At 28.3% G+C, this 25,922-nt stretch overlaps 7 protein-coding genes and 2 non-coding genes across 10 annotated transcripts; 7 read left to right on the top strand and 2 right to left on the bottom strand.

The window, feature by feature from the left end:
• The first annotated feature begins 109 nt into the window (after window positions 1–109).
• LOC127281117 (uncharacterized) lies at window positions 110–2,675 on the top strand. Its single transcript, XM_051304636.1, has 4 exons — window positions 110–690; window positions 846–981; window positions 1,048–1,119; window positions 1,186–2,675. Exons 1-4 carry the CDS (start codon window positions 523–525, stop codon window positions 1,281–1,283), a joined length of 474 nt encoding a protein of 157 aa, XP_051160593.1. The 5' UTR covers window positions 110–522; the 3' UTR covers window positions 1,284–2,675.
• LOC127281044 (synaptic vesicular amine transporter) lies at window positions 1,430–24,317 on the bottom strand. Of its 2 annotated transcripts, none has more exons than XM_051304532.1 (12): window positions 24,092–24,317; window positions 10,790–10,917; window positions 8,979–9,206; window positions 8,735–8,891; window positions 8,519–8,661; window positions 8,262–8,444; window positions 8,078–8,179; window positions 7,820–7,994; window positions 7,367–7,418; window positions 6,763–6,946; window positions 6,313–6,446; window positions 1,430–6,218 (listed from the first exon to the last, which is right to left on the bottom strand). In XM_051304532.1, the coding sequence occupies exons 2-12, from the start codon at window positions 10,899–10,901 to the stop codon at window positions 6,150–6,152; spliced, it is 1,539 nt and encodes a 512-aa protein (XP_051160489.1). In that variant the 5' UTR covers window positions 10,902–10,917; window positions 24,092–24,317; the 3' UTR covers window positions 1,430–6,149. The 2 variants fall into 2 exon arrangements, with proteins under 2 accessions (XP_051160489.1, XP_051160495.1); XM_051304538.1 differs by lacking the exon at window positions 24,092–24,317 and adding an exon at window positions 11,047–11,065.
• On the top strand, window positions 6,495–6,565 carry Trnag-gcc (transfer RNA glycine (anticodon GCC)). The gene has a single exon. It is a non-coding gene; the product is annotated as a tRNA-Gly (tRNA).
• On the bottom strand, window positions 7,470–7,600 carry Trnaf-aaa (transfer RNA phenylalanine (anticodon AAA)). The gene is made up of 2 exons: window positions 7,564–7,600; window positions 7,470–7,505 (listed from the first exon to the last, which is right to left on the bottom strand). It is a non-coding gene; the product is annotated as a tRNA-Phe (tRNA).
• LOC127281103 (uncharacterized) lies at window positions 11,625–12,508 on the top strand. Its single transcript, XM_051304610.1, has 3 exons — window positions 11,625–11,761; window positions 11,840–12,245; window positions 12,310–12,508. Exons 1-3 carry the CDS (start codon window positions 11,713–11,715, stop codon window positions 12,338–12,340), a joined length of 486 nt encoding a protein of 161 aa, XP_051160567.1. The 5' UTR covers window positions 11,625–11,712; the 3' UTR covers window positions 12,341–12,508.
• LOC127281096 (uncharacterized) lies at window positions 12,748–15,248 on the top strand. Its single transcript, XM_051304597.1, has 5 exons — window positions 12,748–12,888; window positions 13,119–13,524; window positions 13,787–14,407; window positions 14,667–15,063; window positions 15,142–15,248. The coding sequence occupies exons 3-5, from the start codon at window positions 14,359–14,361 to the stop codon at window positions 15,185–15,187; spliced, it is 492 nt and encodes a 163-aa protein (XP_051160554.1). The 5' UTR covers window positions 12,748–12,888; window positions 13,119–13,524; window positions 13,787–14,358; the 3' UTR covers window positions 15,188–15,248.
• Window positions 15,453–16,361, top strand: LOC127281108 (uncharacterized). Its single transcript, XM_051304623.1, has 3 exons — window positions 15,453–15,601; window positions 15,673–16,075; window positions 16,180–16,361. Exons 1-3 carry the CDS (start codon window positions 15,556–15,558, stop codon window positions 16,211–16,213), a joined length of 483 nt encoding a protein of 160 aa, XP_051160580.1. The 5' UTR covers window positions 15,453–15,555; the 3' UTR covers window positions 16,214–16,361.
• On the top strand, window positions 17,186–18,025 carry LOC127281087 (uncharacterized). Its single transcript, XM_051304583.1, has 3 exons — window positions 17,186–17,300; window positions 17,437–17,839; window positions 17,922–18,025. Exons 1-3 carry the CDS (start codon window positions 17,243–17,245, stop codon window positions 17,953–17,955), a joined length of 495 nt encoding a protein of 164 aa, XP_051160540.1. The 5' UTR covers window positions 17,186–17,242; the 3' UTR covers window positions 17,956–18,025.
• On the top strand, window positions 19,013–19,846 carry LOC127281077 (uncharacterized). Its single transcript, XM_051304573.1, has 3 exons — window positions 19,013–19,137; window positions 19,214–19,631; window positions 19,699–19,846. The coding sequence occupies exons 1-3, from the start codon at window positions 19,095–19,097 to the stop codon at window positions 19,736–19,738; spliced, it is 501 nt and encodes a 166-aa protein (XP_051160530.1). The 5' UTR covers window positions 19,013–19,094; the 3' UTR covers window positions 19,739–19,846.
• Window positions 24,318–25,922: the final 1,605 nt, after the last annotated feature.

Genomic DNA, 25,922 nt, shown 5'->3' with positions numbered 1-25,922 from the left:
TGGAATTAATTACCATTTTTTCACATTATTATTTAATTTTTAAAGTTAATAAATCTTTTAAGAGTGCTGCAGGTCAGGCAAAGACAGTTAGAAAAAAGTAAGTCAGTGGAATATCAAGAAATAGTTTGAAAAGGAAATTTTGCGCCTTTCAATTTATTTTAAAATAGAGTTCCACATATTTCTTATAAATGGAATAAACAATTAATTAAATAGCAAAATTTTTCAGTGAGAATTTAAATAATCTATTTTAAATTTTCCTGACAGAGAAAATGAAAAAGAAATGAGAAAAAAATTAATAAAAACAGAAATCTTAATAAATAGTAACAAATTTTGTTTTAGAAAAATATTTAAAAATTAAAATCATTATCTAAAGCCTTTTTCCATGAACCATACATATTTCAACTATACTATACTATCTAATATGTTGCTATAACAACAGCATTCCTTGTTTATGCTTGTTTATTTTAACCAAAGACTTAAGTTTTACTATTCTTTATCCTTTCTTCCAACTCTCGATTTAATATGCAGAAAAATGATAAATGTTGTAAAGAATTTCATGAGTTATTGCATCGAGTGAAAAAAAATCCAATAGAGCCTCTTCAATTCTTGAGCCATGTTTTAGATGAAGTTAATGATGATGATGATAATAATCAAAGTTCCATAAGTCGTACAACACATACAGATATTGATGTAATAAAGTTTCTACCCTTTTTATTGAATGTTTTAACAATATTTTAAAAACACAATTACAATTTTTACCAAAGTTTTGACTCAATTGTATTAAATTGTATTAAATTTTACTAATCTGTTATGTTGCATTTAATAAGATTATAAAAAATTTTCAGTTTCAATTAGCTTCTTTGATAAAACGAATTGAAACGAATGTATCAATATTGGAAAGGACTAATCAGCGTGTAAAAGATATAAATTTCATTACAGAGAAGAATAAAATCCTTTCTTCAAGAGAATTAAATAATTACAGTAAGAGTAAAAACAATAATGTATTGTTAAATTTTTAATATAGTAACCAGAAAATTGGTTTTACAGATAAGGAAACTTTATCACAGATAAATGAAGATGAATTAAAAACCGAATTAAATATTGAGCATCCTGAAATTGGTATTTAATTAATGAAAATTAAATAATAATAATAATAGCCATATAATGATTGATTTAATTTTGCAGATGCAGTTCAACATATGATGAATAGTACTTTGCAAATTCTGAAACGCATAAAGAAAATTACTATTGATGATGTAGATTCTAAAACATCTTTGGGATAAAAATAATAATTAGTTTGAAATGGTAGAGATTAGACAAAATCATTTTCACTTAGCGGGTGATCCTTTGATAAATTGAAAATAACTATTTACACGTATTTAATTTGAAGTGAAAAGGTAAATTACAAAAGGATAATAATAGATAAAAGCTCTATTAACGTCAATTTTATTTATATGGTATACATACAGTATAATTGTTTATACAAGTTGACATAAATTCGATACAGGTACACATTTGATACGTATGAACTACGAGAAATTTTTATGTTTATTTAAAACATTGCTATTTTTTAAAATTATGTTTTAATTATGCCAGTCGAATAAGCATTTAAGCCTTTAAGCAAAATTTATGCCGTTTTTGTCCCTTTCGGTATGAGCATCCAAAATCATTTTCAAAGTCCTTGTCTTTTTCAAACAAATAACTGCCTGGCGTATACCATTAGCATTCTTTGACAAAGTCCAATACGCAATTCGAAGCCGAATATTTTTATAATGTTCTTTTTTGTATATATTTTCAATTGCTTTATAATATTTGACAAGTTTGAAGCTATGTATATAAAAGGAATTAATATTTTTTTAAAATAATAACACAGAATAACAGATATAGTATTCTGCGTAAATCAAGCCATTTGTATAAATTTTTTCTACAAAGGCTTTAAATCGGACCCATTTACCAGCTGGCTAAATATAGAAATAGACGATAAAATAACGCATACACCTTACATTAATTGATATTCAATGTAATTTTGAGATTAGAATATGAGAGAGACATTTTCATTTTCCTCCTGCCTTGCTTTGATAGACGTAATTTTATTTTTCAAAAATCAAATGATACCTATATAACTTATTCAAAGTTTAAAAGAGACGACACATAGTCGGGAAAGACTGAAATTTTAGATTCTTTGAAATTTTGTTCAATCATTTTTATGTTTGCTTTGATTGGTTGGCTTATTTAAATAAATATAGTCAACAATTTATCCCTATTCATCAATTACTGGGAGATGCGTTTGATTGCTTATTGTCTGTTCACAATAGCAGCCCTCGACGAGTCACTAAAATTATTTATTAAAAATTAAAGTAATAGTCTTAAGTTGCCCTTCAATCGATATTCACTTATAATCAATTATTCATATTTATAATTTATTATCACAACCTTTTTCAATCATATTGATGATAGAAATAAAATATTATAATTTATATTTGTCATATATATTTGAGTTGAATACGTAATACTTTTTTTTCAATCTTTACAATGACATTCATTTCGTTGCATTGAAATTTCGTTCAATCATTAAATTAAATAGAACGACAAAGTATATAATTACTAAATTTATCATTTGTCGTGTCAGTTAATGTTTTTATAAATAAATAAATTTAGTTTATTTAAAAAAAAAACTTAATATTTCGTTGTATTTATTTAGACAATACACCTACATATTTTATAAGCTGTACGTGACCCGTTTACACAGCTTTTTAAACCATTTTGATTGCATCGCAATTCGGACGTAGAATAGTATTATATGTAGTAATAGTGTAGCAGTTAGAAGTAATATAGATGTTGTTGTTGCTGTTGTTGTTGTTGTTGTTTAACTATATTATTTATATATATTATAATTTCTCTCATACACGTAAATGTACAGACGAGATTTTTCGAGACACTTGTTATTCTTAAGATAAAAACTCTAAAAGTATAATATACATATTATAAAATTCAAATTAAAAAAAAGTTGTGTGTATTACTAAAACGAAATTAAAAAACTAAGTAAAATTTAAAATGATAAACACAATTATTTATTCTAAAAAGATGATGAGTGTCTCGTAGGGTTTTCTTTCAACAGGCGCATATAATATTATTTACATAAATATAATTCGAATTAGCGTTTTGTATAATGACCTACGATTTACAATAATTGAGAACAGTGTAAGACACGTACTAAATAATTTATAGAACATTTATTTCAAAGTTTTATATATGTATAATTTTTTCAGATACATAAAATCATGAAACTACATAATAATATAACTTTTATTAATCTCTTAAATCATTTTCCAATTGTTATATAGGTATATATGTGTTTATAATTAAACAATAATATATTTTTTCCAATATATATATATATATATATATATATACCTTACTTTGTGTAGTTTTTTTAGTTATCAAATATTTCGACTTCGAATTTCGTTTATTATATTTTCATGATAGAAGTGTATATAGATAGAAAAATGCTTATCCAATCCCCAAACAACGAATTGACTCGCGTTTCGTACCGGGAGTAGGTTTGCAGATTGCATATACCTATTGTTTTCTGAATTAGCAGCAGAAGACTATAGACATGATTGAAGAAAAGATTTTTGGATCGATATCTTTTGATTTTTTAAAAATTATTTGTTTGATTCCATGGTTATATTACTGTTGTTTCTGTCGAAATACATGCATATATATATTATGTATACATACCTATGTACATACATAGGTAAAGTATATAGTGAATATCGAATCTTTGCAAGTTTACAGACGAATAAAATTTACTTTTTATTATTACTTTTGGCTTTCATCATTATATATTTTTCAAATTTAAAAGTTGACTTTAATAATCTACTTGACTCTAAAATCACTAACGTTTAAATTAGTACAATAAATATTTTAAAAATTTGTGAAGATCAAATTAATTCTTCCAATTTCACGAGAAATGTCTAAATTTTTTTTGCGGTACGCAGAGTAGCTTGTTTACCTATAATATGTCATACAATAATTTTCTTTTAATACAGTTCTAATAAAAAAGACAAAAACATTTCATTACATCATTTACAACACTAACGTTTTTTAGAATTATTTATATAATAAGAAGAATATTTTATTTAGTTTATTATTTAATTATTTGAAAGAAAAAATCTTTTCTATTATGCAACTTTATGCAATTATTATTATACATGCAGATAATTGAATAATTTTTTATTTGCGCTTATGTATTATGTATAAGTGTAGGACCATAACAGTGAAATATATTATATTACTGTAAGATTACATCGTAAACTGTTATGATTTATAATAATCTCACAGTAATAGGTATTTTGTAATGTTATAGTGCACCAATACATAAAATATGGTATTGAGTCAACTATATATTTTTGTCAAAAGCTTCAAAATTACTCTCTAAATTCGAATGAGCGATAAGTATAACATTTATTTCAATGAACGTATATGCACTGGAAAATCAGTGAAATTCATCAGTGTATGTAGGCTGATTAGAAAAAGTGGGATACTTATTATTAATTTATAGAGTAAGTAAGCTTTTAAAAAATAAACACTTCTTCTCCAGAGTTTTCAACTGCAAATTCTCTCACATAAGATTCTTGTGTTGTCTGGGAATTCAACAAACATCTTTCACTTATATATTTTATCTAAATTTCGTTCACAATATTGAAGGACACGTTCTTCAATTTAAATGATGTTGAATTTGAAAAATTTTCATAGAATTTGAAATAAAATAAAATATCGAAAATAAGATTAAAAAAACACAAGATTATGTGCATTTATTTAATATCAATACTTTGAAGAATAATACAATAGTTTAGACGCACAACTGAATTAAAATATGATGAAACTCAGGTTGAATATTTTTCAAACTATTAATATTAAATAAATGCACTGAATATGTAAGTCGTCATTTTCAAGATTGGGGATTCATCTTTTTTAATCATGCAGTATTTTTCAAAAGTGTAATCAATTATAATATTAAGGAACACTTCAATTAACCCGATCGCATTCATCGCACGGTTTCCCTGCAGCCATTCAGGGAATCCAAATCGGGTGGTTTCCTTGGAATTTAAGAAATTTTGAATTTTCAAGATTTCAACCCCATCAATAAGTCATGTGAGAATTTATGAATTATATACGTTTAATAAGGTTAGAGATATTATTAATTAAAATTACGGATTCTCGTAGGATAATTTAATACACTTATAGCCCACGACATGCAATTTTGATTATTCATATATTATTTAATTTATCTTTTATCTAATATTTAATATGCAACTTTCTATATTAATAAATATATAGGTGCAGAACATTAATAATCAGTTGCCTTGCATCGCATATCTCATAATATACATGTTATCTCAATGAAAGATATGATTATATTTGACAACGTTTATACTTTGAACATTTATTTTTAAATTTTATAAGTGAAAGACGTAACATGTGATATTTATATAATTATATAGATTTCATCTCACCTAAGGACCGATTTTCTTTTATTTCATATACGACAATAAATCAGTCCTAGGTAAAATTCAGTCCACAATGTTCAACTAATTTCCCTATATATATACCTAAATACGATTCTACTTATTTGTTGTACGGTCAGAGCAATGCATCCAGAATCGAAATATTTTTGTTATCTAAACATCATAGTTAGATAAGTAATGCAGTTATTATGATTGCATACAATATAATAATTAATATATTGAAATTGTTTTATGCCTTCCACGACAAAATCTAATATGCATATCTACATTTTCTAGTAAATATATAAGTTTAGTTTAGACGCTTCATTTTTGTTACTGTCTTTGCTTCTAGAATTTTTTTAATTTTCCAACAAGTGTATGTAGGTACAATTTGATTTTATCCAGAAAGCTCTTCAATTTTTTACGTGTATATTTCTAACTCTTAGAATTTGTTAATTCTAATAAGAACAAAAACGCTCCTAATATTTTATTAAATATTACTGCTCCTTTTAACGGGGAAATTGGTCGATATTTCTAGATTCTAATCAGTTTCAAACGAAAACCAAAAATACAATTTTCAAGAAAAAAGGAATTATGTAAAATTAATTGAAAGCTAAAAAATTGTATATTTTTTCATTACTAAGGGTCCTCTTCATCATTTTGGTAAGATTCATAACGAACGCAAGATTTCTCACCAATTATTAGGGACTGAAACAAAGTTGATAATATTTTATTTATCAAAGTATGTATATGTAATCCAGATATAATCCTTAGAGTAGAATTTTTCAATTATATATATTACCTTTTGTTCCTCTTTTGTTGGCGGAGACTTTAGAAAATACATGAGAGGAGCATATAAGAAATTAAGAATAGCGATCCAAAACAGCATCCATTCAAATCCAATACTGTTCACTAGAGTTCCACTTAAAGCAGGACCTAATAAGATAAAAATGTTTAATAATTTTAAATTTCTTGGAATCAATAGCATCGGTGGTTCAGTGGTAGAATGCTCGCCTGCCACGCGGGCGGCCCGGGTTCGATTCCCGGCCGATGCAATTTTTTTACTTTATTTCAATTATATTAGTTTGTAAAAAATTAATCAATATAGATTTTTAATTTATAATAAATTTTTTATAATTCGAAGAAAATCAGATGTGTACAATACCTCCCACCAAGTCCTCTTAAGCGGAGTCCTCGCGACTAAAAAGTATTCCTCATATAAAATAATAAAAATTATATATTATTTATTTACCAATAGCGTAGCCTAGACAGAATGCAACATCACCAATAGCATAAACACTTCCATAAACTGCTGTGTGTCTGATGTCTACCAGATATCCTAATTCTGGCATCATTGAACTATCGACCATACCAATTGCAAACCCTAAACCAGCATTTGGAATTATCAGGTGGTTGATACTTTTCGCAAGAGGTATCTGCACAAACATTTACATACTATCAATCAAAGATATATATAAAAACGATGACTTTAATTTAAGGGGTGTACACCAATTTATTATAACTTTTAAAAAATCCCTCTTTTATTGCATTTTCTTAGTACATTTCTAATTGTAAGTTAACTCGGTGCAGAATGAATGAGATATACAGCACAGCGGGAGGCGCGACAGTCACACATGGCACTTAATGGGTATGTATTTCTGACCTTCATGATTGTCTTATTTTAACTGTTAACGTTGTGTCAAATTTAGTAGTTTATTATAGGAAAAAATTGTTGAAAAGGGGCTCATTATTTGGATGTAAATTTAAACATAGAAATGTACTACTCAATCAGTTTTCAATCTCACTATAAATGTATAAAAATTTCTGAAGAAAATAAGCGTCTAAAGGTTACTTACACATATTAAACAAATTCCAATGACAACAAGTCCAATTAAAGAGGCAAGCCATCTGAAAAATTAAAAAAAAAGTATAAACTTTATTGAAAAGTTAAAAAAGAAACGCCCGAACAGGGACTTGAACCCTGGACCCTCAGATTAAAAGTCTGATGCTCTACTTTTTTTTTTTTTTTTTTTTCTTTCTCTAATACATCTTTGTTTTATCTGATGCTCTACCGACTGAGCTATCCGGGCGAGTTGATTTTCGACGCTTGAGAATAGGTTCCTAGATATGTAAGGTCAAAACCGGTAAAAAAAATTACTTGCATCACTCCTAATAGATAGAATAACAAGATATTTGTGCAATATTGGAAATATTGCAGCTTATTTAAAAGTTTTTTATATAATAAATAGAACCAGGCATGCCTCAATAAATTCAAGTACCATCAATGAAATGTTAAATTTACGACTGACCTTCCCATTTTGTGACCGAGCGGTCCGAAAAGGTTTGTGCCAATAAGATAACTGATACTTGCTGGAAGAAATGTGGCCCCCTGTTTCCATCTGCTTGCACCCATTGTATCCATCATCCAAATAGGAAGACTGGGTTCCAACATGGCAATACCAGTATTTGCAAAAGTTATAGCTCCTGTGGATTAATTCATAAAACGAGAATTTATGAAAATTAATGTATTTTTATAGTTTCATATTTAGAAATTTTTAATATTTTACCTGCAGCGAGCAAAATATAAGGATCTGTTATCAAAGCTTTTAGAGACGGTGGCTCTACTTCCGTGTAAACTATCGAGGGTTGAAGCATGAGTAGTTGTAACACTAAAATGCATAAAGATTTATTAGTAGAATGAAATAAATAATTTTTTATAATATGCGAATAAATTAATGAAATATTACTGACGTCCATCACCAAGGGCAAGAGCAGAAAGAACCAGGAAAGGAGCAGATTTTCCCACAAATTCGTACATGATGCCTCCAAATGGAGGACCAATTAACACTCCAAGAGCTAACCCTCCTAAAGCAATTCCCATTGCATTTCCACGTTCTTTATCGTCTTGATATCTTTCCGCCAACATGCCCATACCTACAATCATTTTTTATTACGATTTCAAAAAATCGATCAAAAGAAGCAATTAAATTTAACAAATTCTAATATACCCGAAACACTTGAACACGATGATCCTATTCCTTGTAGAGCTCGAGCCAAAAATAGTATTCCGTAACTTCGACCGAACGCAAATATTAAAGTTGATAAGAACATTATAATAAATCCGGTAAACATAGGAATGTCGTATCCAATTCTGAAAAAATATGTCATATTTTTTTATTAACCAAGTATTATGTATGCATCAATTGATTATATGTTATACATACTTATGAGTAAGTGGGCCTACAATAGGATTTGCTAACAGTTGCACAAAAGCCTTGGACGCAAACATAATTCCAACTGCTACAGTTTCCTCCACAAGTTCACGGTGCCGTTCAACTTTTTCTCTTTCTTCAATACTTGTTACGTTGATTGTTGTAATTTCTAATTTTTCAGATAGGAAAAATTAATAAAATTTTGAAAATGTATAAATTTAGAAACAAAAAATATTGCATTTGCATATTTATTTACCAGAAAAAGAGGTAGGTTTAAAATTAAAATATTCCGGATGAGTATGATTCGATGATGAATTCCAACAAGAACATCTAATTCCAGAAGCCGTTGTCAAAACATTCATTGCCGTCGGTGTTGTTATTGTCGTCAGACTGCCAGTTGTTAAGGGTGAAGATCCTTCCAGGTGTTCACTTAAGGTTGCATTTGGATGTTTAATGTCATACAGGAACTCGGGGATGATTGGAACTAGAAAATAAATTTTTTTAAAAATATTTCACATACTTTCTAAATGAAATATAATAAATGTAAAAGTGGATTTAATCAGAAATACAATTAAATCGGATCTAATGTAGACTTATGGATTTTTATCGTCGTTGCTATAATATATTTAAATGAAATATCTATTAGTTTTCAGTTGTATGAATTAATAAAAAGGTGTGTGAATACATATGTGCGCAGTGCAATGGTATTCCATAAATGCATGACCACTTATCTGGATTGGTGGCTTGACATACGGAGTCCCATACGTTTCCTTTGCCCTCCTTCATTCCACAACCCTATTGAATTAAACATTCTAGAGTGTGTGCTGGTGTTAAGAGTAAAAAGTTAAAAGCTTCAAACGACGAATAACCGAGAAACTGACCACATCTAAAGAACCTTTATAGCCTTAGAAATTGCTTTCTCTTTTTATTTGAGAAGACATTATTCTTTTTTAAAGCTGCAAATAAAATATTATACACTTATTCAAGTATTGTTCTCGCATGAAAATTTTTAAATTCAATCAACTATAGCTCTTTAAATTTAAATCTCCCAAGTCATAATTGTAATGATTTGCAACTGAGGAAAAAAATATTAGTTTTTAAATTATAACTAACAGAAAATTAATGACATACTAATTAAATAAGATATCAGTTTAGATATCAATTTTAAATAAAATAAATGTATATAAGTTGAGGAAAATATTCCCTTTGATATGATATTTATTTATACCTTGTTCAAAGTATTGTTTAAATAAAACGCATTAATTCTAAGAAAGATTATTTATGTAATTGATTTTTCGTTTTTTCAGATTCAATATTTTTTTTATTTTGCACCATCAAAAGTTGTTGTTTTCAGTGGAAAGATTGGTTTTATTGGATTCTGCATTTTTACGTATACAAGCATACATTTAATAATTAAATTTAAACCTACCTATATATATTTAAATCTTGATGAATTAAAAATTATAGTAGGTAATAGTGCAACTTATTGTTTGCAGATCACTGCAACTTTTGCTATGTATTTGACCATATTTAATTTAATTCTGACAGTCAGAAAACATTCTCTCCAGCATATACCGTCAATGTAATTTAAAGTACTTGTGGCATTAAAAATGAGAAAGCACTAGAAAAAATTCTTTTTTGGTAGGCATAAAAAAATTGATTTATTGAGCAAAGTACTTATTGAAAATAATATGAAACGTCAGAAAAGACACAATAAAATAATTTCATATATTGGTTTCTTAAAATTTATTGCAGATATTTCCCTAGAGATCTAAAAGTAGTCTTCATGATATTATACTATGTGAAATTGAAAAAGACCATTATTTTTGGATTAAGCCCGATTAATCACCCCTAAGTCCTTGTGCATCACATAATTCAAATCAAATATGTCTGATCGAGTATTAATTTATTATATAACTATATATATCATTCTGACAAAGTTATTAAAAGTGAAAAAATATAATTATACAGTCTTATTGATCGTTAAAAAAAATGTAGCAACAGAGTGACTTCGACCACGCTGATTATTTTAAGAATTAGATTTTTATTAAAATTAAAGTATCTTACCGACTGTGGTTAGTAACATGTTGTCCAGGAGCAAAGCGATGGCGACAATCACGAGAACAAGTCTTCGTGATTCGCGACATCTTTGCAGCCATCCATTCAACCCTCCACCCATTCTGACGGTCGTCTTTCTACACAATAAACATAAAAATTGCTCTTAATTCTAACTATAATGAAATTAATCTAGTACTCTCGAATTAACAGAATAAAGTTTAGAGTCTTTTAGAGAAAGAAACTTAATCAATTATTCAAATGCTTACAATTTTATTTTATCAGTTTAAGTTAAGATTATAGCAGCCATACTTCCAATATGTTAATTTAACTGCAGACAAATCTTTGAAAAAGTAGTAATATATTTATAAAAACTTGATTAAGAACAAAGAAAATATCTGGATCTGAAAAAATAAATGCAAACATAATGTCTTGAGTCGCATATTGATCAAGAAATGTTGATAGCATGCCACTTTCATAGAGCGTCTCGTCGATTGAACCTTGATTGGGTGTATTGTGCTGACAGCGATGCGATGATTGCCTACAGCAATTCAAGGAGTACGTTTTAATTAAATTGTTGTTGTCACAATTTAGGTTCAAAACGTAAATAAATAAACAATACTTTGCAATCTTGCATTATTTTGTTACTCATAGAAAAATGGGAGGTATTATCTGCCCAAAAGAATTCTTTTCTTTCACAATGAAAGTATGAGTGTTTAATTAAATTTATTCATTTAATAACAAATTTTCATGCGAAAGAGGAAAGTTTTTATCACAAAAAATACAAAAAATAATTATTTTTAACATCGATCTTATGTTATTTTATTGATAAAATTGGCTTTATTAAGCTCTGAACTTGAACTTTTTTTCATTAAATTGATGAACGCGATATTTGTTATTTTGGTATAAGCGAGTTGACATATAGTCGTTTAAGAATGATAAGAACTGTGTCTATTGGTATACTAGTATTTTTGCTAACTCATTGTAAGTAAATACATATTTTGGTACGATTTGTTTCCAAAAAATGCAAATGACGATACTATATATGTAATTATTTATCAGTTTTCATAGAAAATTCACCAGGCCAAAACTTTCAATTGCCTGCAGAGGAAATATTAAAAAAGTATTTAAATATAACTGGAGCAGAGTTGATGAAAAAATGCACTGCAAAGGATAAATGCCTTGCTTCCAAAGTTGTTGATCTGTCAAACGAGAAGAAACTTGCAGGCGAAAATCTAATAATCCATATAGTAAACGAAGCAAAGAAATTACATTCAGTTACTGAAAATGATTGGAATAATCTCATAAAAAACCACTGTCAATCTAGTCCTTTCTTCATCGTAAGTTTGCAAATATCTTTTGGTTATACTGGTGGTTGTCTTTCTGCAGGACAAATTCCAAGCCCTGACCTCACAAACAAGGCTATAGAGGAATATAAAGAAATTTATTGTTCTCGAGTCAAAGCATCGTAAGTGTAGATTAAATTTTAGTTGAATATATATATATATGTACATGTAACATTGATTTTTCAGGGCAAAGAGAAAGTTTCAAAGTGGAAATTAATATATCATGTTTATTCCGTTCTTTGACAAGTACTTAACTTCTTTAATCAAGCGTGATAATGGTTATACATATTTATTGTCCAAAAAGGAAATCCATAAAAATATTGTTTCTATTTAACAAAAAGCTCATGAAATGTAACAACGAAAGAGTAAAGTATAAAATAACAAACGTTTAAATTAATTTTAGAAAAAATGAGAAGGGAAAAATTAATAACACATTGATAAATGTTACATAATATCTTAATAAAGTAACACGATTAATAATACTAATTTTTAAATTATATTTTTTGTTAATTTAAATAAATTAATAATTATGCGAGAGATTAAATTTAATCGCAAAAACACGAAAGATAATAATTTTCGACATCAATTATTATTTATCTTGTTAGCTTTGTTGATAAAATTGATTTAAATAGGCTTTCAATATCAACTCTTTTTAATTTAATTTTTAATAAAAAAGTTGTTATTTTTGTACGAGTTTATGTAGAATATATTTAAAAATGATAAAAACTGTGTCTACTGGTTTACTAGTCTTTTTGGTAATTTTTTGTAAGTATATCCATAAGTAAGTGAATTAGTGAAATGATTCAATGATTTCGATTTAAATAAACTCAAAAATCAATGAGAATATTCTACATTTGATTTTTCAACTGAATATACATATATATATATATATATATATATATATATATATATAGATAATTTGTTATGCGATAGAAATTCAGATTGAATAATAAAAAATAATCACAATTAATTTATAAGTCATTATCAATTTTCAGTTTTCATAGAAAATTCATCAGGCCAAAACTTTGAGTTACCTACAGAGGAAATATTGAAAAAATATTTAAATACATCTCGAGAAGAAATTATTAAGAAATGCAGGGTGAAGGATAAATGCCTTGCTTCCAAAATAATCGATCAAGAAATTCAAAAGAAAACAGCAGGCGAAAATCTAATAAACCATATAGTAAAAGAAGCAAAAAAATTACCTTCAGTTACGGAAAATGATTGGAATAATCTTACACAAAATAACTGTCAGTCTAATCCTTTTTTTATCACAACTTTAGAAATGACTATTGAAAATGTTGGTGGTTGTCTTTCTCCAGGAGAAGCTCCAAGCTCTGACACAGTAGTAAAGGCTAAGAATGAATATATAGAAATTTATTGTTCTCGAGTCAAAGCATCGTAAGTTTTCCCACGTATACTATACATATTACATTGCAGTAACCTTCCCCTAAGTTTCCAAGGAATGTTCAATTATTCGCCTTATTGTCAGTGCTTTTTTGAAATGAAAATTTTCACTCATTTTTGATATATCATTAGAAGCTTCCTTTAAACTTATACAAGCGAAAGTTAAGAAGGTTAGGGGAAAAGGAATATATTGAGATTATTCATTAATATTCATAATATTTTTATCTTACAATATTAAGTAAAATTTATTTTACAGGGCAAAGAGAAAGTTTCAAAGTGGAAGAAATGGAAATTATTAACGCATAAACACACACATATATATATAAATAATAATAAAAATTTAATTATTAATTAATAAATGAATAATACATGTGAACGAAGACACAGAAAATTGTGAGGAATTAAACTAAGAGGCAACGCTCTTATTTTAATCCAATTTGATATTAAAAATTTTAATGTCTCACAATTTTCTGTAGAGTTATTATTTTTGAATATTTTAAAAAATGTTTCTTGTGTAAAACATTTTACAGGTACGCTTATGACAATTGAGGAGTTTTTGAAAAAAGTTTACACAAAATAATACTAATTAAAATTATTTTTATCAATTTATAAACGAGAAAAATAACTCAAGAATGAGAGATTAATTTTTATCACAAAAGACGCAAAAGATAATTATTTTCAATATAAATAATTTTTCTTCGTTTTCTTGATAAAATTGGTTTTAATAATCACGCAACCTGCATTCTTTCTATTTGTCGAATAATTCATAAAATTATTTTTTAATAAGTGTTGTTCTTTTGGATAATAAGTGATAGAGAATATTTAAAAATGATAAAAACCGTTTCTATTGGTTTACTAGTATGTTTGTTCATTTTTTGTGAGTATCTGTATATCTAAAATTATACTTTACGATAAGCGAAAGTAAAATTATTTATAAATAAGAATTTATTTAGCTTTGAGATCTTAAAAAGCATCAGTTTAACTTTTTATAATTTAACAAAAACTTGGGTATTTTTGCTTGTTTCTTAGTGAGTAATGTAACAACTTTTCAAAGGGCCCATAAAAATTAAATTATTTTTATAATTATTACATGGAATTAAGTTTAAAGAAATTTACAACAACTCATCAATTTTCAGCTTTCATAGGGAATTCATTAGGCCAAAACTTTGAGTTGCCTACAGAGGAAATATTAAAAAAATATTTGAATATATCTCGAAATGAATTAGTTGAAAAATGCAGAGTAAAAGATAAACGTCTTGTTTCTAAATTTGTCGACCTGGAACTAGAGAAGAAATTTTCAGGCGAATATCTAATCATTGATATAGTAAAGGAAGCAAAAAAATTACCTCCAGTTACTGAAAATGATTGGAATATTCTCATACAAAAGAACTGTCCTTTCTTTATCATAAGTTTGCAAGATACTTTTGATAATTTAAGTCGTTGCCTTTCTCCAGCAGAAATTCCAAGTGCTGACACTGTAAAAAGGGCTACAGACGAATATACAGAAATCTATTGTTTTCGAGTCAAAGAAGCGTAAGATTTTATTCTATGTATATAATAATTTCAGTTATAAATATTTTTACTTTACAATAAATAAAAATCATTTTACAGGGCAAAGAGAAGGTTTCAAATTGACGAAAACGGAAATTATTATTAACATTGTATTATTATTATTATTATTATTATTATTATTATGAAATAAATTCTAATAAAAAGTATTAATTGTTCAGAAATAATTTATTGCAACTCATTGACAATATTATTCATTGCTCCGTCATGTTATGCATTCTAAACATGGCCGAATAAATAATTAACCCACATTGTAACAAAGTAAATAATAAATTATTGAAATAAGAGAATTTTCATTGGTCATATATTATATTTGAAATGAAAATTAGAATATATAGCAGCTACCGAAACGATATAGATAAAACAGAAAATTGAGAATAAATTTCAATACATTTGAATGACATACATGTCTTAAGAATTTAGTTGAAATTTAGAAGAGCTCAAGCTAAGTATCGAATGATGAAGTCTTTAAATTTTTTGTTGACAATATTGCTTGCTTTTTGTAAGTAACTTTTCTATTACATAATTGTACACACTACATTTCTAATATTATTTTACTCTATAAATTTCCAGATTGCACAGAATACGTGATGGGTGAAGCTTTTATCATACCTATTGACGAAGCAACTCCTGAACTGGGGGTATCTATAATCGATGTATATAAGAAATGTGAGACTGTCAACAGATGCACAATTTCTCGAATTCAAGAAACCATAGACGTTGCAGAGCAAATAAGTGGCGAACGCATGATACACCGAATAGTCGATAGAGTAGGTCATAATTCTTCAATTAACGAAAATGAATGGAACTCGATGATTGACGAAGAATGCCGTAGTAACGCTTTTCTTCCTGCACTTCCAAACACGGGTTTGACAAATCTCTTGCCTTGCATGCCTGGATTAACCAGCACTAGTCCCGTCTTTCAAAATGCTATTCGAAATTATTTGCATGAATACTGCAATAGAGTGAGCAGAGTGTAAGTTTCCTCTAAAAATTATCTATCAAGAATTAAGTGCTTTCTTCTCTTCAGTGAGAAACATATCAAATATCTTGATGATTTTTATGTTTACTTTCTTCTAGCTCCAAACAAATTTTATTAATATTCGACTTTTGAAGCTTAGTCAACAAAGAAGATGGATCATAACTCGACTTTTGCATAAATATGTATATGTATATCGTCGTATATAAATATATGTATCTAATAAATTTTAATGATTTATGCAATTTAAGTTCTTAATAAAGCATTATCTATCACAAGAGAATTTGTAATTGATTTTCAACAACCTATATTTCTTATCACTTATTCAAATACATTGCCTGATTAATCCATATTTAGCTGCAATTTTAAAAGAAACTGTTTTGATTAATCCTGAAGGACGCGAGGAATCAAAAATATCCTTAAAAATTTTTTAACTCAATTTTGTAACAAATATTATCTTTTTCATGGCTCTTTGCAATATAATTTCACAAAAAAACAAACTTGATTAATTTCTGAATTGTTTCAGAGCAAAAGAGAGATTAAACTAAATATTTTAATAATAATAATAATAATAATAATAATGAATAAATAATAAAAAGGTATATAAAACTATGTTTTATTTGAAAACAGTTCTTTTACATTTAAATACAATATATTTTTTAAATTTCATTTTTTAATTTTGTTTATTTATTTATTTCAGAAAATAAGTTCCTATTGTCAAAAAGCTCTCTAAAGAACAGTATACATATAAATTGTAAATATACAATACTGGGCAGAAAGTAATTTTATACTTTTCCGAGGTATACTAAAAATAATATGAAATTAGACGAAAATAAGGGAAAATTTTTTATTAAAATAAGAACATTGTATCTTATTTTATTTAGTTCTCTAATTTTAATTAGAAAAAATAATGATACGAAAATGTTATTGCTGTAAATTAATATATATAAAATTAAAAAATTATTAACTAAATTATTACAATGTAATATACAGACTTGGGTGAATTTAAATAAATTTAACTCTACATATGCATGTACTTGTGTTTATTTTTGATTTTATTTAAATTTATGTAAGACAAAGTACCTACTTGTACATAATTTGATGTACATGTATGTGTAAGTATATAAGAGAAACCTATTTAAGAAAAATGAAAGACATTTGTTGATGAATTGCAGAACGATGAGGGCTTTGGTTTTTTTTCTCGGTACTCTAACTATTTTCTGTAAGTAAACAGCAGAAATGTAATATATATTGTCAAAAATGTTAAAAAGTGGGAGTCAGAGATAATTAAATGAAATTTCATTAAAAGATTATTCAGCTTGAAATCATTTTGTGCTTGTGCGTTAATTTTATTCCAGATTTCGGTGTAGCAGCCGAAAGATTTAGCATACCTGCAGAACTTTTAAACCAATATTTAAATATGTCCAAAAATGAGTTGTACCAAAAATGCGAAGAAAGAAATATGCATTGCAGAACTGTTATAGGACTTGAAACATTGGAGGTGATAGAACAGAAAAATGGAGAAAAATTTATAGAATTATTAGTAAACAGATCAAGGGAAGATCCTCCTCTGAATGAAAAATTGTGGCAAAAAGCAATGGATCGACATTGTCATCGGGATATTGTATTACAAACAATGTTGGATATTGGTTTCGAATATATTTTTCAATGTGTTCCAGAAGTAATTGCAAACAATAAGCAGGGACTTGAGAGTCTGAGAAGAGAATATCTACCAATCTATTGTGATCGCATAGAACGAATGTAAGACTGACAGTATATTTTAATTTCACATATATTTATAGATAATTATTGGTTACAATGTAATACTTATTTTTTCTTTCAGAGCTAAACAGAAAATAACAAGGTGGGAACATTAGACGATTTATTATGATCAAAAACACAAAAATTGTATTACTTGAATGAAATAAAAAAATGTTTTAAAAATAATGCGTGTATAGCTTATTCTATTTAATCTCCCTTCAACAAAATATTAATTTTCAATAATTTAATTAGATAAAATTTTTTTAAAAATAATCGGAAACTACTTTGAAAATAAAAGTAAGACTTATATAATTATAAATAATTATTTTTGGTGTTTAATTATTATATTGCTAATTGTTGCTTGATGTTAAATATCAGATGGTAAAAAAGTATAAAAAATAAATTTTAATTATATAATATCAAAAACCACAATAATTTATAATGACACAAAAAAAATTCGAATATTAATCTCATTTTTATTTTTACTAAATATCTCGTAACGGAAAAAATAAAATTTTTTTATACTTTTATTTATGAAAATTGACAAGAATTACATTATTTCTAACAAGACTAGGGTAAATGCACTAATTACGGCGCGATTCGAGTCAAAACACCTTTGAAATAGAAAATTCAACATTTCTATTATGTATAAATTAAACTAAAAGTTATGTTATCTAATAGATGTTAAAAAAAAATTTTAACTTTATAAAAATCGATTATTTAAACAAATATTAGAAATTGAAACTAATACCGTAATTTTCTATTACGGCGCGTTTGTATCAGTTTCGGTGACCAAAATTACGTATATTTTGAAGATAGTTACTTTGCCCACCGTAATTGGAGCCAATGCAAATCTTAAAAATGTTTCAATTACGGCGAGGGAAAAAATTTGATCTCAAATAATTAAATTAATAATTGTTGAAATTGTATCAAAAAAAGATTAAAATATTTTTTTAAAATCATTTTGCAACAGTTATATTAAATATAATATTACGCGCCGTAATTTTAGCCTATTTATAATTTTAAAATAAAAAAATATAAAATTTTGTTGTATCGACTGCTATCATAAAAATTGATATTGTTATATTCATAATTTATTATTGGCAAGTGCAGGATTTCAATTTTCTAGATAAGAATGGCATGTTAAGTAAGTTGGAGGTAAATGCATTTGAATTCATTAGAATACATTTCGATTACATTCTTAAATGGCAGTTGGCCTTAAGAATAACAACATTTTACAATCAAGTGTTTAACAATGAAGTATTCATACCTTTTACTGTCGTTGATTTTTATCTTTTGTAAGTAATAAGAGAGATATTAATTTTAGCTCTTGAGCTAGCAACTAAATTGTTGGCTTCTTCTTTTAATTTGCAGGTACTTTAGAGTACGCGTCAGCACAGAACCACGAGTCAGACCACTTAGAACTACCAAATGAATTGAGTGTGCAATATTTGAATGTATCAGTAGAAGAGATTCTGATGAGTTGCGATCGAATGGGAAGGTGTCTGTCAGAAAAAAGTCGTATAATCAGTGATGTAATTCAAAATGGTGGTCTGCGGATGATAGATCAGTTTGCAAGCATAATGAGGAACAGATCTTCTGTTACCGATGCTGATTGGGACACACTTATACATCATCGCTGTGAACTAAATGTACCTATGCAAATGATGGTAACTATCAGTATGGAAATTGCTTGGACTTGCATTTTAAGAGACACGCACGTACCCCGCGAAAATATTCAACGTTTTCATCGAGAGTGGGTAAACGAATACTGTGCCAGAGTACGGAGGCTGTAAGTATATTGCACATTTTTACATTCCGTGCGCAATTAATTTCTGTTAAATTACATTATTTCACAGCGCCCTGCGTCAATATCATCAAAATGAAAATCGTCACTGAAACAACTTGTCATTGGATTATCCAAGCAATAATGATTGAAATCGTTTCATATGTTTACTAATGTTTGTAATAATAAATAAATTGAGTTTTGTCTATACCTATACTATATTTTAAATTCTATTTATTTTCATGAGAACGCTTAAAACATCGTTTTATTAAAATTTATGCAAATAATTGTATGTTTTTAAAAAGAAAAAATACTCTTTTTAAATTTTTTTTTTCATTTGAATGTAATTATAAAATTTTCTTCAATTGCAACGACATTTCACCTTAAAATTTTACAATCTTGGAAGCTCTTAAAAGCAAGAATGGCATGCCACTTACGAGCTACTATTCCCTAATGATTCTTTCCGGCACTCACCACTTGGGTGAAGCCGATCAGATCCTCAAATACATACACGTAACCTTAGTTCAGTCAAGTGTTCACAGAAGAAAGCCTTCGTGAGCTTTGAAATCTATTGACTTTATGTCCACAAAGTTCACCTGATTTTATTGAATCACTCAGTTCTATTCATACTCATCGTTACACTTTCGAAAAGCCAAACCACTTTTCTTGTATTATCTAATGTTTAATTTATAATTGTCAATTGGACATTCACAAATTTTATGAGATTTTTATATCAATCGAATAAAGAGTGTAAGCGAAAGTAGAATTCCTTTCGAAAACAAAGCTGCGAAATCAAGTTAAAGCCCATTCCTCTTTTCATTGGATGTCACGATTCTCATTCTCCAAGCGAAACAGAATTAAACGTATTAATTACAGGCTTTTAACAGTGGCAAAGCTTGCCCTTTCAAAGTTACTCACTCCCCCTATTTATTATAACTCAATTAGGCAGAGCTTTTATTTTATCATTTCCTGACTAACTTTTCAAAGAACATCAATATTCTTTATTCTATTTCAAATTTCAAATACTTTTGTTTTCTAAAACTTTCTTCAATCGCATTAATTAATGAAATATATACTACATTTTATTATTTTTCATCTCATTTCTTTATTATTAAACTCTGAAAGAAGTATATTTCTTCTCTAGGTGTAAAATACATATAAATATTAAATAAATAACACTATGCATTTCCTACGGAAGAATGAGATATTCAACGATGCCCTGCAATTGACATAGAGCATATATGAAGATTGATCGAGTGTCGCTAATTCATCTGGTCTCATTATTATTAAACCATGTACACATGTCAAACAATGAAAAATTTTCTACGAAGGGTACTCGCAAATTCCAACAAGTACACCTATGTACTTTTCAAGTACTTTTGTCCCAGGGAAGAATAATGCAGTGCACGTGCCCCTACCTCTGCTAATAGAAAAATCTTGTAACCCGTCGAACGAATGAATTTATAGTATAAAACGTGACTATCATGTTTCGCATATTCTACTTTTACCTTTAAAGAATATTAATATTAAAGAATTTTTTCCATGTATGTTAAAGATTAATTGTTATATTTCTTTTAACTTTATTGATCTACGTTTCACTATTAAAGATGAAATATACGAGCTGATTAAGACGTTCAAGTTTGTTAAAAGAGTATTATTAGTTTACTATAGATGAAGCTAATGTAGTTTGCCAAATGAATAGCTTAATTATACCTCGTTGCAACTTTGATCCTGTCTACAGTCAAACATATAAGGCAGTCAATTAACAACTATACTCTCAAAAGTTCAAATTCAGATTTGGTACAACATGAATTAAGAGCGAGTTCACTAAAATTTAGTTTCTTTTAATTCTAAAAAAAATGAAAAAGATTTTCTTTTACAAATAATATTAAATCGTCAATATTATGTAATATTATGTATTTTGTAAATTTTGATTTTGTGATTTTAATATGTTTAAATATATCAAAAGAGAAATAGAGGCTAGCTGTCGACTGTGGGTGATTGTCGATTCAGAAAGTATCGAACAGAGAGAGGGAGAGAGAAAACTTAAAGGGCAAACTGTTGCTTCGAGGAGCTTCAACAAGTAGATCCAAGACACATAGCTTAAAATGTGAAAAATTGCTTTAAACTAACTAATTATGCGTTTGACACAATCAAATTTAAAGTCTGATATCTAATGACAAATTTTTAATGTTTTTTACGATAAAATTTACTTAATTTTCTGATAATAATGTATTTTGCACCTTGAATATATCAGAGAGTGAAAATTTTCACGCTCGAGGCAGACACGAAACTTTGAGCCAATCTCCCCTACTGGCGCGTCCATTATAACAATAGAAAAAATGTCATTATACTTTTAAGGTTTATAAAAATCACTCAAATTGAATGTAATTTCAAGTAGAATTTCTGTTTGGCATAATTGAGATGAATTTGATTTTTCAAGAAAACTGCATTAGAGAGTATTAGAAAGTGTTTAGAGAGCTATTTTAAAAGTAGATTTAAATTGAAGAAAATTGATGAAATAGTTTTGGCACAGCCTGCTGTCAATAGCAGAAGCAGAACCATCCTATTAAAGTTACTGCTCTCCACTTTGTCGCGCGATATTGCACACTAAGTGAATTACTTGAGTGGAATTGCATTAACTATATAGAGAAAACGCTTACTGGCAACTGACGAAAGCGTCGGATTGTCCTTTCAACTTTGAAAATAGAGATTTTTTCATTTTCGAAATCGTTTCCCTATGTCATTTCTGTTGACGCGCATGTAAGGTTCAATATACATTCACTTATTTACTTTATAGCGTATATATTGACACTTCTTTGTCGATTGCGATTGCGAATATAAATGGAAATTGAAAGAATGGAAAGAAAAGACTAAAGACGGAAGGAATGAATAAGAACTCAAATGAAATTAGGTATACGTTCGATCGGGATAAAACGAATTTATGAGTCTCAACATCTGAGGAGAAGAATGAACCTATATTACTATATTATTTGAATTTCATTCATGTTTTACTTAAAAAAAGTATAGGTATTCTATACCTATACTTTTTAAATTGCACATGGTTGTTTGACCATAAATCGAGTTATTCTTTACACAGTTTAAAAGCGAAGATTAATGTCAGTGATTGAAGAATCGCTAATAGTTTCATTTTGAAAAACAAGATGTTAGAAATAGAATGTAAGCCTTCTCAGTTACCAGTTACCGTTCTTGACGATGCCGGTTATTAGATTATTGTCGGTAATTACCGTGCAACTCTAAAAGTGAGGGTGTCCCAAGTTGAGTAAAGTACCGAGCACAGCTATGCAGATTGCTTTATAACCTTGTTACTGATCACTCTATTAACCTCACCAAGCTTGCACTATCAAGAGTCCCGAGTTCTGATGTGGCTCTCTAAGAACCTGACACCAATATGTATAAGTAAAAAATAAATATATATTTCTATTATTACGCGTATATTCGATATATCGTCTCGAAAGTGACCTCCGGCAAATTTTCTACTTGTTTGAATCTCATGCTTCTTCTTCTTCTTTTGACCTTCTGATAATACATTTCCTTTAGTGTTACTGACATGTGGAAATGAGAATACTGATTAACCTTAGCTTATAAGCTGAAACGTATATACTTGAAGCATAGGGGTGACCAGAAACGAGAAACTCTTGTCACACAAAGATTTGATCAAGTGATATGCTTCATTGAAATTATTGTCCATATAATTAATATAATATCTATTAGAATAATTGTAACTTTTGACAAAAGACTTGGACAATTAAAATTGTTCATTGACAAATAATTCATCTTCATTTATTACAGAATAGTGCAAATTCAAAATTTATAAAATATTCAACAATTTTTCACTAACTAAAACAGCTCAAAGAAAATATGTTTATATTATAAATGCCTAAAAATGATTTTCATTCGAACAGAAAAAAACCTTAGTGAGCCACGTACGTTCTCTGTCGTTTAACATTATGTTGATCCATTTGATTGGCAAAAAAATGAACCCAGGTTTTTTCTATGTCACAATAACTTAACCCGTACAAAAAGTAATTAGTTGTTCTAGAGTAACACTTTCTATGCTATTTATAAGCTATTTAGTCAAATTTATTACAAATAAAATAGGAAATCATATTGTGTTTTTTTCTTCTCAAAAAATAGTCCAAAGAAAAATAATAATTTTAATCCTGTTACTCGGAGCTTTCTTATAAAAATTTAATGTGAAACTTCTAACCAATAAAATTAAGTTAATTTTTATTCTCTTCATAACAAGTTAAAATATATGGAAGTAGGGTGTGAAATAATTTGAATTTCTGTCTTAAACATTTAAGAGACATTGGGGTATTAGAAACACAACCTGCTTTAAATATATTTAACGAATAATATACAAGAAAAGATTTGATAAATGCAAATGTTTAAAGAATAAGAGGAAGAGAGACAAACGTATATATAAGTAGTAAGAAACTCACACAAGTGGTTGTGCAGACCGTCAAGCCGACGGCTGCTTCCCGATTTCCGTCAGATGGATGTGCTAGTCAGTTTCTTTTTTCAAGTGTTGACGAGGGTTCGTCTGCGAAAAAGCCGAGGCCGATTGATGAGGACGACGGAGGCGCATTTCACCCCTGTTTCCGGCTCAGGGCCGTCGCTGCCCTCCGCTGTCTGTGTCCGCTGAGCTTCTTCGGCTTCCTCTTCCGATTCTCGAAGATCCAAAGTGTCTCCTACATCAGCGTTTAACAGCGCTTGCGCCTCAATGAAAAACCTCCAACCCTCAAAACTCCCCTCCCTCTTAACCCCGATTTCATCCCTCAACTCGTAGGTCCATCATTTTCAACACCCACCATCACTGGCCCCCGCCACGCCCCACTTCTTATTATACTTACACATTATCACGCTTATTTTACATTTACTTTCTCCATTCCCCATACATTCTTCATTCTTTTATTCTTCGTGTTGCATTTGCGCCTACTCTTTTCATTTAGTCTCAAAGTTCTTCAGTCTTTATAATACCTGAATGGCTGGATAAAAATTGAAAAAGGAAATAATTTTCCTCCACAGCACAAACATTGCTGCAATATTGACTAAAAATTGAGTCTTTCAATTTCGCATTTTCCAATAATTGTTATTATTTAATCTTTTTCGTAGCTTTTACACGTTTTATATGCGTAAAAGACAAGTTATTCTCGACTGAGGCAAGTGCCAGCTTTTTTAAGATCAAGATCTAGGGGGATAATGAAAATGCTTCCTCGGCTCCATTATATGTTGGTGGTAAAGCTCTTGCAGTGATTGCCGCAAGACACACTCTGAATTCTTCGGTTTACTTGTCCTCTAGATTATAAAAAAAAGAAATTGGAAGAGCGATTATCCGCATTATTGCCCTCGTCCCATTTTTTTACTTTAACAATTATTCTATCTTTTTAAAATTAAGTTTACAATAAATATTTCTTATTTTTATTATGTTATAAATGCAATTCATATTTGCGCAATTGCTTTAATTTTCAAAAGTTATTGGAATAAATGACTTGAAGCTTTGCAACGACGATCCTCTTATCACATGAAATTGTTAATTTTTAATTTAATTTTAGGATTAAGGTAAAAGAAGCTTACAAGCTAATTGTAGATACTAAAAAGCCTCTTATTTTTATTCTAAAGGAAAAGATGGAATAAACTTAATATGATTTCAGAGAAGAAAATTAAATTGAAATAGAAAAGTTGTTATTTTTTCAGAGTCTGGTGAAAAAAATGTTTTTGAGCCAAAAATGTTGAAAAAAATTTGACATTTAAAATTTTTCCAAATCCCCGGCAAGTTGTCATCTTTATAAAATAATGAATTTAATTTAGCAGTTAAATTCTGAAGAAACAGTTTTTTAATAGACTTGTGCATTGAGAGAAAAAAATGTGGGATCTACATAACGATGACGTGGTAATGATGGCGTCTAAAGTCTATCAATGAACCATCGAGAACCACTGGAATGTTTTTGAGAAACGTTCCTGACGAGAGGAATGTGTGGAACTTAAAGAATTCTTGATATGAGAGCGAACTGACTTAGTACGAGTCTTTATTAAAGCGTCTCCTATAGCTATCCAGAAATAGAACCGTCATATTTATCAACACCCTATAGCTCCCACATTAAATTTTCAACGACTCATTTTTAATTTCAAATTGCATCTCTGCTGTATATTAAATTTCATATATTTTTAAGAAAGCTTCATCTTTTTTTTCATATCAATAAAATTGAATTGTTCTTGCCACTGATTCAGGTTTAGAGAGTGAAAAAAGAATTTGTTGCGTTGAAATTGGTT

This window comes from Leptopilina boulardi, unplaced genomic scaffold (assembly GCF_019393585.1).
Source record: "Leptopilina boulardi isolate dan_hultmark-lab unplaced genomic scaffold, ZJU_Lbou_2.1 LbouV2_112, whole genome shotgun sequence".
Lineage (NCBI taxonomy): Eukaryota > Metazoa > Arthropoda > Insecta > Hymenoptera > Figitidae > Leptopilina > Leptopilina boulardi.
This window is presented reverse-complemented; position numbering and strand designations above follow the sequence as displayed.

What these genes read in the sequence shown, in the direction of transcription:
- LOC127281117 (XM_051304636.1), top strand. Translation starts at nt 523, where the DNA reads ATGCAGAAAAATGATAAATGTTGTAAAGAATTTCATGAGTTATTGCAT. An exon ending in CAACACATACAGATATTGAT is followed by an intron (nt 691 to 845) that starts GTAATAAAGTTT and finishes AAAAATTTTCAG; the next exon opens with TTTCAATTAGCTTCTTTGAT. An exon ending in AAGAGAATTAAATAATTACA is followed by an intron (nt 982 to 1,047) that starts GTAAGAGTAAAA and finishes TTGGTTTTACAG; the next exon opens with ATAAGGAAACTTTATCACAG.
- LOC127281044 (XM_051304532.1), bottom strand. Translation starts at nt 10,901, where the DNA reads ATGGGTGGAGGGTTGAATGGATGGCTGCAAAGATGTCGCGAATCACGA. An exon ending in TCTTGCCCTTGGTGATGGAC is followed by an intron (nt 8,180 to 8,261) that starts GTCAGTAATATT and finishes TATGCATTTTAG; the next exon opens with TGTTACAACTACTCATGCTT. An exon ending in TTGGAATTTGTTTAATATGT is followed by an intron (nt 6,947 to 7,366) that starts GTAAGTAACCTT and finishes ATGTTTGTGCAG; the next exon opens with ATACCTCTTGCGAAAAGTAT.
- LOC127281103 (XM_051304610.1), top strand. Translation starts at nt 11,713, where the DNA reads ATGATAAGAACTGTGTCTATTGGTATACTAGTATTTTTGCTAACTCAT. An exon ending in AGTATTTTTGCTAACTCATT is followed by an intron (nt 11,762 to 11,839) that starts GTAAGTAAATAC and finishes ATTATTTATCAG; the next exon opens with TTTTCATAGAAAATTCACCA. An exon ending in TGTTCTCGAGTCAAAGCATC is followed by an intron (nt 12,246 to 12,309) that starts GTAAGTGTAGAT and finishes TTGATTTTTCAG; the next exon opens with GGCAAAGAGAAAGTTTCAAA.
- LOC127281096 (XM_051304597.1), top strand. Translation starts at nt 14,359, where the DNA reads ATGATAAAAACCGTTTCTATTGGTTTACTAGTATGTTTGTTCATTTTT. An exon ending in AGTATGTTTGTTCATTTTTT is followed by an intron (nt 14,408 to 14,666) that starts GTGAGTATCTGT and finishes ATCAATTTTCAG; the next exon opens with CTTTCATAGGGAATTCATTA. An exon ending in TGTTTTCGAGTCAAAGAAGC is followed by an intron (nt 15,064 to 15,141) that starts GTAAGATTTTAT and finishes ATCATTTTACAG; the next exon opens with GGCAAAGAGAAGGTTTCAAA.
- LOC127281108 (XM_051304623.1), top strand. Translation starts at nt 15,556, where the DNA reads ATGATGAAGTCTTTAAATTTTTTGTTGACAATATTGCTTGCTTTTT. An exon ending in GACAATATTGCTTGCTTTTT is followed by an intron (nt 15,602 to 15,672) that starts GTAAGTAACTTT and finishes ATAAATTTCCAG; the next exon opens with ATTGCACAGAATACGTGATG. An exon ending in TGCAATAGAGTGAGCAGAGT is followed by an intron (nt 16,076 to 16,179) that starts GTAAGTTTCCTC and finishes ACTTTCTTCTAG; the next exon opens with CTCCAAACAAATTTTATTAA.
- LOC127281087 (XM_051304583.1), top strand. Translation starts at nt 17,243, where the DNA reads ATGAATTGCAGAACGATGAGGGCTTTGGTTTTTTTTCTCGGTACTCTA. An exon ending in CGGTACTCTAACTATTTTCT is followed by an intron (nt 17,301 to 17,436) that starts GTAAGTAAACAG and finishes ATTTTATTCCAG; the next exon opens with ATTTCGGTGTAGCAGCCGAA. An exon ending in TGTGATCGCATAGAACGAAT is followed by an intron (nt 17,840 to 17,921) that starts GTAAGACTGACA and finishes TTTTTCTTTCAG; the next exon opens with AGCTAAACAGAAAATAACAA.
- LOC127281077 (XM_051304573.1), top strand. Translation starts at nt 19,095, where the DNA reads ATGAAGTATTCATACCTTTTACTGTCGTTGATTTTTATCTTTT. An exon ending in GTCGTTGATTTTTATCTTTT is followed by an intron (nt 19,138 to 19,213) that starts GTAAGTAATAAG and finishes TTTAATTTGCAG; the next exon opens with GTACTTTAGAGTACGCGTCA. An exon ending in TGTGCCAGAGTACGGAGGCT is followed by an intron (nt 19,632 to 19,698) that starts GTAAGTATATTG and finishes ATTATTTCACAG; the next exon opens with CGCCCTGCGTCAATATCATC.